This window comes from Acinonyx jubatus, chromosome C1, assembly GCF_027475565.1.
Source record: "Acinonyx jubatus isolate Ajub_Pintada_27869175 chromosome C1, VMU_Ajub_asm_v1.0, whole genome shotgun sequence".
Lineage (NCBI taxonomy): Eukaryota > Metazoa > Chordata > Mammalia > Carnivora > Felidae > Acinonyx > Acinonyx jubatus.
In genome coordinates, this window is record NC_069381.1 from 144808261 (window position 1) to 144820507 (window position 12247).

General features: G+C 33.2%; 1 protein-coding gene across 2 annotated transcripts in view; it reads right to left on the reverse strand.

Moving 5' to 3' along the window:
* Window positions 1-556: 556 nt before the first annotated feature.
* The window catches only part of ACVR1C (activin A receptor type 1C), an 83248-nt gene continuing 71557 nt past the window's right edge, over window positions 557-12247 (reverse strand). For both annotated transcript variants that reach the window (XM_053215096.1, XM_027055727.2), the window contains exon 9: window positions 557-7823. In XM_053215096.1, the coding sequence (XP_053071071.1) occupies window positions 7698-7823 (126 nt within the window). In that variant the 3' untranslated portion in view covers window positions 557-7697. The remainder of the gene's footprint in view (window positions 7824-12247) is intronic.

Consider the following 12247-nt stretch of genomic DNA (forward strand, 5'->3'; position numbering starts at 1 on the left):
TGAATGGCAAAGCATGGCAAGAAAGGCCTGTTTGGTGTGATATATTCTAACAGAGACCTATGCCATACAACTATCTGCGGGAAGCATAATCCAGGCAGAAGGAATTGAGCAAATGCCCAGGGCAGGCAGATGTGTTGCAAGTTCCAGGAAGAGCCGGAAGCAGAAATCTGGAGAACAGTTAGGGCTGGGGGGGAGAGGGGGGCGGGGATGCCAGAAATGAAGGCAAAGGAGTTGTCAGGTTGACCACATGAGTGTTCAGGATTTTAAATGTGAAGAAAGCTATTTTTGACTTGAGAGCAGGCCTGCTCAAGAGTCTTTCAGTAAATGCTTAAAGAAGTACAAAGAATGGATACTCTACAGGAAAAAGAGGACAAAGACTATTTTGCTGAGTTTCGTGTAGAGAAATGTCTGTTGAAGAAGCGAGTGTCTCTTCCAGAAAGGAAGGGAGAAAATGTCCAGTGACCATTGGAGCCAGCATTTGAATTTCCAAGACCCCTCCATTTACTGCATACAAATATAAAGATAATTTTTAAATAACAGAACACAGAAGCCAAAATATGACACATTTTCTTTTTATTTAAAATAGAGCTCTATATGCTTCACAGAAACAAGTGCAAGGAGTGATTGATGTATTAACTTTGCCACTTTACAAAACAATACATTTTCAGAAATGCATACATAAAAATATAACATTTAGGCAGATAAGTATTTACATTGGAGGCAGCTACAGTCAGTTATGCAATATTTTAAAAGCTTTAAAACAAATACTTTTATGACTTGCTGTTGGGAAAGTTAAAAATTTTGGTATGAAGGCTATCACTGAGTTCTTACTAAATTCTAAAATACTATTATTTCTAAACAAAATAAGTATATATATTACTATAAAATGCATATTTCCATAGACTAGAAATTAATGAAATATCTGAATATTATTCATTCCTCTTTGGAATTTGGGATTTTTTTCAGCTTCAACAATTAAAATTACAACTATTAAAACTGCCATCTGCATTTTTTATACAATTTATTGCCCAATTCTCACTTTGAAACCTAATTTATTTCTTTATATTCCTTATATACATTCATTTGGGCCTATCTGTTGAAGGGTAATATCTTTTTACATACCTATGAATATTAGCCAGCTTACAATAAGTCTTTACAACAATGATTCTTTTCACAGTAGTTCAAGAGTTCAAGGCATGTTTTGCAATGTCAAAATGCAATGGTTTTGACATTTGTAATATGTTCTTAGGTATAAGAAAAGTCACACTACCAAAAGAAAAGTATAATTAGTATTAGTACTTTGAAAGTCAATCCAAAATTCTTTTTTTTTTTGAGATATGAATCTAATTTTCTGTTTTTAGGACATTTTAAAACCTGACACACAGATTGCATTTGAATAATTTTCTCCAGCGTAGGGTCAGAAGAGTACAAGAACTTGACACTGGTCATTGTCGAAATGAACTACAATTGAATATTTTGGGTCAGATACACTTTATATGCTGAGAAAATAAAAGTTGGATGTTTAGAAAATATCTTAATTACTTATATTTAGTGTATTGAAAGAAATGGAGATATTAGTAAATCTCATTTTATACCCGCATTAGCTAGACAGACTTTAGGCATGTCATTGCCTCTTTACAGGCAAAGTCAATAACAGGTTTGCACATGAAAGGAAAACTCAACTGGAATATTAAATGAGGTTCCACATGTCTGGCTGCAGATTGTCTGGGTTGAAAATTAAATCAACAGAATACACATACAATCTCTTTTGCTCTCTTGGAAATGCCAGGATGAGAATCTAAAGAATTTTTCCCCTAAGTTCTCTAGTCAATTTATAGATGTCAAGAAGCATTTTGAAAATGTAATTCTCGTTTTCTTGAAGATATACAAGCAGGGCCCTTTTTCTGAAGATATATAGCATAGAAGGTGCTTTTCTGAACAATATAAAAATATTTAAGTTGAGGAACCAATTGCAGGTTGGATTTCAGCTCCTGCCCGCCTCTCAGCTGAGAGTATTTGTGCAGACATACCCAGCTGGGTCTGGTGACACTCAGTATAAGGCTAATTTCCTAATACATTCCTAATATCCGAATGCATTCATACTCATAGTGGCTCTGTTGACATTCAGGTTCATGTAGTCCAAGGTAAAAATCTTGCAGTTAAAACTATTACATCTGGAGGGAAATTTTTCTTGTAAAACATGGACCAGTGATAAGAAAATATAGCCATATCTGAATATATTAAAATCTAGGATGAGGCAGAGTGCATATTCTCCCAAATGTTGTGTTAATTTACAACAGAATTAAGAAGTATCCTGGAAGTTCTTAATAGAGGGATTTTAAAATGGGGATTATTACTTAATTTCCATACAATGTTAGGTTATAAAGCATACGGCATAATGGCTTCATTTTAAAAGATGGCCAAAGCAAAATAAAGCGCTTGTATGAAACAGCAGAGATAAATTTAGCAATCACATTATGAGACATATATTTCACATTCTCTGTCCAAGTCATCATCTCTGAAGTGGAATTTGGCATTAAGGCAAAAGTAGACATTCCTTATATGTTAGCTAAAAGCTAGAATATAACTACACTGGTAGTCTTTTTAAAACTTAAAAGAAAATCTTCTCTGCCATTAGCAAATACTCTCTTTATTGTGCCAAATGAAAGATCACTGGAAAAGGCACGAGACAAAACCTCTCACACGTGGCTATGGCACATTAAAATCATTTTAGGAAGTTCCGTGCAGAGCAATCTGAACATGAGCTAGAACACCTAAAAGAACAGGAATTACAGAGTGATTGGAACTGATATCTGGCAAAGAGGTTTTTTTTTTTTTTTTTTTTTTTTTTTTTAATTTACCAAAGAAAGTGAACGCCAAAGATAAACTAATGAGAAGTTGAGAAGAGAGAAGACAATATGCTACTAGCCGTGGTCTGAAAGTCAACTACGAATCAGCTCTCACTCCCCATCCCAGGCGTAAAAAGAACAATCCCTACAGAAAGGGGTGAAAAAATATAAAAAAAAAGAAGCAGAAGTGTCTCTTACCATTCCTTGCCACTTGCACTAAGAAATTCTACATTCTCACAGTTCCTAAATTTTATTCAGCACTCAGTGGTTGCCTACCTAGCTTGACAGCTATTTTACCACTCTTCCCTGGCCTGTTACAGTTTTTCTCACTGACCTCACCATGAGTGAGCAAATTATTTTAGCAGAAACAAAAAGAGAAGTGAGATTTGGTCATCATCACTAAATGGCACGTTATATCAGTGCACCTTCAAGGTAGGTTTAGATGCAGGCTAATGATTTTTTAATTAGCAAACGTTGAATGTGGTAGGGCCGTATGGTGGGTGTCACCACTGGGTTTTCCTATTGGTTCTAATAACTAGCAGTCATTTATCTCTGATCCTTGGTTGTGTCATCTATAAAATGTTGGGAATTGAATTATAAAGTCTCCTGCATCCTCGGCATTTTCCAAATTCTGGTTTTTGTCTGTGACACACCTGAAATAATTCAGACCACCAAGGGATTCTCTTTTATTAGAAGGCTAAATAATTAGAACGGTTAAGGTAAACAATAGTTGGTTGCTTTTTAAAATTAGGGACTAAAGATAATTTTGGAAGAGAGTAAGGGAATATTTTAAAAGGAGGTGAGAAAAATAATGGAACATAAAAGTAAAGCTAGAGAGAAAAAAGAATGTCAGATATCTGAAAATGTGCATTAAGACACTTTGAAAAAAATGCCTATTATAGAATTTCTATTTAATATTACCACTTTAATGAAATTTTTGTATTCTAACCGACATTTTTTTCTGTTTAGAAGAAGCCCTCAGAAGGAAAGGATTACTGTCTTCACTAAATAGCGCATAACATCCATGCAAAGTATTACCTTATGGAGGGAGCTAATACAAAGCATTGTCAAACAGACCAGCATGTTTTACAAAAGAAGAGATATTTAGAATATCTTTGAAAACCACAATGATGCCATTTTAAGACACTAATTCTTAGATATTTCTAAGTTTTCTACGTTTCTAAATTTATTTAAAGGAATGCTTGTTGAAGACATCAACTGCCATCAACTTGACTCATTTGCTACCGTTGCTTTCTTACTTTCCTGATGGGAAATAAAACGTCCATAGTTTAAATAAATTTATTGAAACAAAAAAACATCTCCATATTTATTTTAAATAAATAATCAAAAAGTACTCCCTGCTAAACCATTTTAAGTTGAACTTTGTATAATGGCGAACGTGGGCTCCCTGCTTTCAGATGATTTGCTCAGTAGGTTCCCTGGTATTTTTACGTAAACTCTAAGACAGCCCTGAGTTTTCTGTGCCCCAAAAAATCACATGGTGGCAAAATTCCAGCACAGTAGTAGTTTTGTTTAATAATTCCCACTAAAGTAGAAGTATTAAGAATAATAAATTATTATGGAACTTGCAACCTAATGAATCTATCACAGATCCTCGTTTTAAGATAAAAGCTGATTTTGAAGTCTTCAGACACTGCAACCAGGTTACTATTTTCATACAATCATGGAAATTTAAAATGCGAAGTTAATTGAAAGTATAAAGATGAAAAGCAAGTGCTATGCCTAAAATAGTGCACGACACAGTCATGTTTCACTTCACTTTCAAGTCAGAACATAAATTAACAATTCTAGATGTGACATGCCAGATACTTTAGACATAGAAGAAAGCACACAAGCACACAACAGAATCTTTACCAATTACACACTTAAACGTGTAGCTTAAAGGCAACAAGTTCATGCTGTAATATTGACGACAAATAATGTTTCCCTTATTTTAAGGAAGTGATGCTGCATAGAAACTCCATCACCACTTTGTACTGACATTTCATAAATAGCATTCCCCAAGCTTTAAATTATACCCAAAGTCAAAATATTTGAAAGGAGTAAAGAACAATGACACAGTGAGCCTATGAAAAATATTTTTTGCTTATAACACAATTCAAATGAAATAAATACTACACAATGATACTTCATCAAAAACAAATAATATGAAGTTTAACAGTATACGTATATACAATAAATTTGTTTTATGTTCTAAACTTTACCCTATTTTTGTAGGTGCATATTTTCTATTTCTAATCGTGTTGAGAGTTGAGAGAAATTAGAACTTTTAACTTTTCTTTTAATCATTTTTGTTAACCTACCTCTTTTCTTAAAAAGTGCATCTGGTGATTGAGATGTAAGACTAGTTAGAAGCTACAATTAACCAACATGAAAACAAGAAAAACGTCTCAAAAGGTAAAGATTCCTCTAGAGGAAAAGTTGAACCAAAAAAATATGGAATCATATTCGGACACCCTCAAATAAATTATAAAACACAGTGTCAAGGAAAATTGGGGATGTTAAAACATTCCCTTAAAAATTAAATAAGTATATTCACCCAATATAAGTGAATAAAACAGGAGATATTTTTCTTGTTTATTTTGACAACCATGTAGCTATAGTACAACTACAGTAAATAAATAATTTCATTCTCATATATTCATAAACAATCTCTGAGAAATCAAGGTAACAAGCACAAACAAGGTTACCCCTTCACGTAAGCTCTTTTTAAAATCCCTTCACATAGTCACTTTAAAAACTGATGTCTGCAATAACCAAATGAAGATACTGTCTAAATGTTTTGCAGATTGAAAGCAATTTCAGGAACCCACTGTCTTACAGAATTCAAGACTTTCTACTTTGTATTCTATTTGTCAATTTATTTCCTTCCCCCCAACCCAACACCTACATCCCTGTTCCCATTTCCAAATTGGCTTTTAAAATCCCCAGGGGTAGAACGTATCCATATTTTCTCTATTGGCCCCAATATTGTGGCAATGAAGATATGGGGTCCCCTATCTTATTTAATGAATGGATAACTGCATGAATGACAGTGCCACAGCCATCAGATTTGGACCTTCGATATCTTATCCCAGTCAAACGAAGATGGGTTCAGTAACATATTTCCATAGTGAAATGAATTATAACCAATAGATTGTGCTCTACATGAAAATACATAGATATATCCTTTAGAACACTGTTACTCAAGTTATGCTTTGTAGAACACTAAAATGTGGGACAGTAAAATGGTCTGCCCTGTTCTTAATAAAAAGGGTTCCAAGGTCAAATAATTTGGGAAATCTAATTCAAAGAAATTCAAGTAATATCTCTTAACTGCTATATTCCTCAAAGCACATGATATACTAATGTGCAGTATCACTGTCTAAGAATCTATCAAAGAACGGTTTTGGCCTTGGAACATCTCAACAGAAGCGTGTTCTAAGGAACAGAGTTTAGGAAGCAGTGTTTTAGGACAATAAAAGATAGCATGTTAAATCTCCTTTACCAAAGGAGAATTACAGATTTGAAGGAAATACTCAATGTTTCATGTATTATTCAGAATTCATCACTTCTGTCTCCACAGGAAGCAAAATAAAGCCAAAAGTATCATGAGGCTTCTTCTGCATCTACTTGCTCATTTTGAAAGAGTAGGGAAATATCTATTTACAGTTACTGAAGAATTTTCTTAATTTTTCTCAAAACATCTCCTGCTTTCCTCTTCCCTCTGTTCTAAGTGTGTATGTACAAAAGTAGTAGGGACCTCTGAAATAAATCGGAAAGACATCTTCTAACAATGGATCTATATGCCCGATTAATCTCTGGAAGTACGCAGAAAACATTAAGATTTATCTAACAAACAGGTGGACTATGAAATTTCCATGAGGAAAATGCCAATGGGTATTGTCAGAGTTCATGCAGGTCCATTATGATTGTGCAAAATGACCTGATTTGTCTTCTGTTTGACTAGACCACGAATACCACCATGAAAGATGTTGTTTCTGCATAGGGAGAAAATAACTACACGGATTTTAAGGGAAAGGAGGAAGTTGGCTAAGTCTACAGATTATCACAAGATTTGGACCAAGGTCCAGCGCCACCACTAGCTATGTGACTTTTGGGATTTCTCAGTGTCTCAAGCTGTCAGATGTCTCATTTGGAAATGAGAGGATGTAAAAATTTTAGTGGCTTTCACACTGTTGCGGGGCTGCTGTGGTAGAGGCTTATGGAGAGCAGGACACTGGGAAGAGACAAGGCCAAGGAAGTGGCTACTTCTGACCTCACTTTCACCTTCTAACCGAGCGGCTCCCCTTTTACATGTTTTAGACACTGAAGTTCAGAGCAATATTTACTTTTTTAAAAGATCCTTCTTCATTAAAAAAAAAAGAGAAAACCACAGATTATATCATCTAGAGTTCTGCTGAGATATAATGTGCTCTAGTTCACATTTTTAATGAAACTGTTTTCGTCTCAGGAAAAAAAAATGCTTTTACATTTCTTTTTCTTCATTCATGTGCTCTTGATTCAAGTAAAATAAAACCTTAATGGCTTGTATTATTTTTATATAGCTTATTTTACGTTTTTGTCATATCTTATTAAATAAAAAAGATGAATCGATGTGTTGCTTTTCAAAATAAAATTAAAGACAACACAGAGATGGGATGAAGTCAACTCCTGCCCATGCTTGACTTTAGAGTTATTTTTCATGCTGCCTTTGGGCTCTTAAATACTGTCCTGCATTATCTTTGAGGTAGAACAACAACAAAAAAAGGCAACAACATTCACATAAAGAGGGAAAATGAGAAAAGAAAAGCTGTGAGAGACTTCTTTTTAACACAATTATCATCATTAGGCTTTGCAGTCTTCTTTCACACAAAGTTGAGAAATAGTCTTCTTAATACGAAGGGCGGTCAGGCGGGCTGCCCCATTGGCATACCAACACTCACGCATTATTCTCCCCATGACTCGGAGTGCCTTTAAAAGAGAAAAATATCAAACATGTTAGCCCATCACATAAACACAGTACAAGAGAAGTATAACCACAAACCCAGGAACTGATGCTAAGGTCTGAAGAAAATCGTAAACTTAAAACAATATGAAAAGATAAGGACCCAACCTCCTTAAAAATCCAGTCAAAACACACACATTAACATTAGAGAAACTAACTTTTCATTGAAAGTGCAATCCATTGATTTCTGGGAATATGGAAAAGTGGACAGTTTTTAAAACCTGAGCAAGGCCATGAAAGCCAAAAAAGGGATATGGGATGAGTAGCAAATTCCCCATAGATTGGTCTGAATGGTAGGTACATATGTGTATACTTTTTTCCAAATTCATCAAGCTGTATATTAAGATTTGTGCATTTTAGCGAATGTAAATTATGCCATCTTAAAATAATGATCTAAGTATAAATATCAAAAATTCTGAGTTAAAAAATAAAACCTGTACAGTGAACTGGTAAATAAATAAATACTCAGAAAGGAAAATAATGAGAAAAGATGAATCCAGAGAGATGCAAGAAATCACTGAATCAAGTGGCCACTCTGCCGACATCTGCTGATATCATAGTCTAGACTTTCAGAATCGACGAACAACATGTGAAAGTTAGGAAACACAGCCCAAAGTACACAGAAGGTGTCAAGTCAAGATGTTTGCCAAGTCCTGAATATAAGGATGAATCAGTCTGACAAGGAATTTTGTAAATTATCTAAATTTATTTAGATTATCTAATAATTTTATAAATTATCTAAATTTTGTAAGTTACCTAAATCTTGACTCTTGGTAAGGAAAAAAAATCAAGCTCAGGCCTTAAAATGTTAAGCATTTTAAGCAACAAGCCTAAGATCATGACAAAAATTCAAGCACAAGAGTGAAGAAAGTACCATAAACAAGGATCAAGTGAAACAACAAACAGTAAAATCAGACCCATCAAAACATTAGATGCTAGAATTAAATGATATAAAATATGAAATAAATATATGAAAAATAAATTTTTAAAAAGCAAAGAGAAAATTCAAAATATAAGTTAAAAAGATCATTTTTTAAAAAAGAAAAGGTACCAATAAAACATTGTGACATAACTCTTCAAAGAAAACCAAAGCAAAAATAAAATATTGGGACTACAACAAAGTTAAAAGCTTCTTCACAGAGAAGGAAATCATCAACAAAATGAAAGGGCAACCTACAGAATGAGAGAAGATATTCACAAATTATATATCTGGTAAGGACTTAATATCCAACATATATAATTTATATATACTACTCAACACACACAAAATACAAATAATCTGATTAAAAAGTGGGCAAGGGACCTGAATAGACATTTGTCCACAGAAGATACACAGATGGCCTACAGACACATGAAAAGATGTTCAACATCACTACGCATCAGGGAAATGCAAATCAAAACCACAATGAGATATCACCTCATACCTGTCAGAATGGCTAGAATCAAAGAGGTAAGAATAACAAGTGTTCATGAGGATGTGGAGCAAAAGAAACCCTTGTGCACTACTGGTGGAATACAAACTGGTGCAGCCACTGTGGAAAGCAGTATGGAGGTTCCTTAAAAACATGAAAATGTAAATAGTGTACGATCCAGTAATTCCACTATTGGGTATTTACCCACCACCCCCCTTTAAAAAAACAGCAATGCTAATTTAAGAAGATACATGCACTTCTATGTTTATTGCTGCATTATTTAGAATAGCCAACATACAGAAGTAGCCAAGTGTCCATTGATAGATGAATGGATAAATTAAATGTATCTATATTTACATCTATATCTATATATAAATAGAAATGTATCTTCTCTATCTATCTATATATATAAAGGTATATATAAATCTATGGTGGAATATTACTTGGCCATGAAAAAGGACGAGATCTTGCCATCTGCAACAACATGGATGGACCTAGAAGGTATAATGCTAAGTAAAATAAATCAGACAGAGAAAGACAAATATCACATGATTTCACTTGTATGTGGAACCTAAAAGACAAGTGAAGAAATCAATGAACAAAAAGCAGAATCAGACCCATATAAACAGAGAATAAATTGATGGCTATCAGTAGGGAGGCAGTGGGAGGAATGGACAAAATAGATGAAGGGGAGTGGGAGGTACAGGCTTTCAGTTATGAAATGTATAAGTCACAGGGATGAAAGATATAGCATAGAGAATATAATTAATGGTGGTGTAATAGCATCGTATGCTGACAGATGGTAACTACTACACTTGTGGTGAGCACAGCATGATGTATTGGGTTGTCGATGTTGTATACCTAAAACTAATATAATGTGTCTCAACTATACTTCAGTAAACAAACAAACAAAAAAACCTAATAAACTCACTACCTTTTTCTGACTGAAAAAATAAACTTCTTGACCTGAAAGATGAATAATTTTAATACTATTTAATATTATCATTAATATTTTTTATTAATATTTTTTTATTTAAAAAAAACTAAATAGATGAGATAAGTGGCAGGTTAGACACATTTGAGGGCCAAATTAGTGAACTGGAAGATAAATATGAGATGCTACATAAAGATACAAATATGGAAAACAGGAGAGAATAGAAGACACGCAAAAAACTGAAAGGTCTAACATGCATCCAATGAGTTCTCTAAAAACGGGTAAGAGAGACAATGAGAGGAGGAGCTATTTGAAGAGATAATGGTGCAGAATTTTCCAGAACTGAAGAACATCACAAATCCTTGGAATTAGAAAGTCCCAAAATTACAAGAAAGATTAATCAAGGGACATCTATACCAAATACATCATAGAGAAACTGCAGAATACTAGAGACAGAGAAGTTCTTAAGGTAGTCTGAAAGAAAAGATAAATGAAATAAAAAAAAAGAAACAAAAGAAAACAAAACAAAACTCAGTTGACTTCTCAAAAGTGATAATGAAAGCCAGAAGACAGTGAAATAACAACTTTATTTAGAGAAAATAACTATGAACCTAACTTTGTTTATGATAAAGAACAAAATAAATTTTCAGATACCCAAACACTGAAAGAACTTACAACCACTAGGTCTTCCTAAAAAACCAATTTACATAAAATACATTTAAAGAATGCACATCAGGAAATCAGAAAATGATCTTAGAAGGAAGTTCTGAGAGGCAAAAAGTAATGTTGAATAAAGAAAATGATAAACATGTTAAGTCTCAACACACAATAATGGTATAAAATCACATGAGTATCTCATGAGATTAATACAAAATAAGAAAACTAAATACTGGACACAAATGGACAAAAATCGCTTATATCAGCAATGTACAAAATTGTTTGCATAAAAACTATGTTAGATCTTTTCTAGGAATGCATGGTTGGTTTAACAGTGGAAAATCTACAAATGCAATTTATCACATTTAGAGACAAAGGAGAAAGGCCATATCATCACCTCATACAGAGGAAGAAAGTTTTTATCAAAACAAAGTCAGCTTTTATTTAACCTGATTAAAGTTATGAGAAACAAAACCTACAGCAAGTATCATACTCAAAGGGGAAATACATAAACTTTAAGGAGTAAAACAAAGATATCCAGTATCAATACTTTCAGGCAACATTATATTGAAGTCCTAGAAACTGCAATAAGAAAGAAAAGGCTTGAGGATTGGTGCTAGAAGTCTCATTATTTGGAGACATGATCATCTATATGGACACACCAAAAGAATCTACATTTTTATACTCTAAGAAATTTTTCCACAACACGTTGTTTAAAAATATTAAAATCACACATAAGACAAAGAGCAGAAAAAGAAATTTTACTCTAGCAATATAATGAACTACTGCACAGATATGAAAATGAACAGATTATGCTATACACATCTATAAGGGAAAGTGAAAAGAAATTAAGAAGAGTATCTATAGTAAGTTTCAATAATATGTTTCATAATTACACAAAAGTAAACAATACATTTTAGTGTATGTGTGTATGTATGTGTGTGTATATATATATATACATATACATATATATATAAAATACATATATATAACATATATATTTTTTCTCCTACAAAAAAGCAAGGCAATAATAAATCATCATAACAGTAATCTCTCAGAGGGGCAAGGAATCTTTGAATGTTCTATGTTTTAAACTCGGTAGTGAATTCACTGCTTCTCATTTTATTATTATACTTATACTTTACATATATGTTATATACTCTTCCATATACATGAAATTATTAATTTTAGAAAAAAACGCACTTAATTTCAGTTTGGTTGTAAATGTCTCAAATTCTTCTTCTAAAATAATTAGTGGATAAGATACCTATACGAAATAGAAATATCAAGACATAAATCTTTCCTTAAGTGGAAAAAGAATTGAATAAAACATGAAAGAGGGGGGAAATGAGGAAAAAACCTACTGTATGAAATAACCCTTAGGATA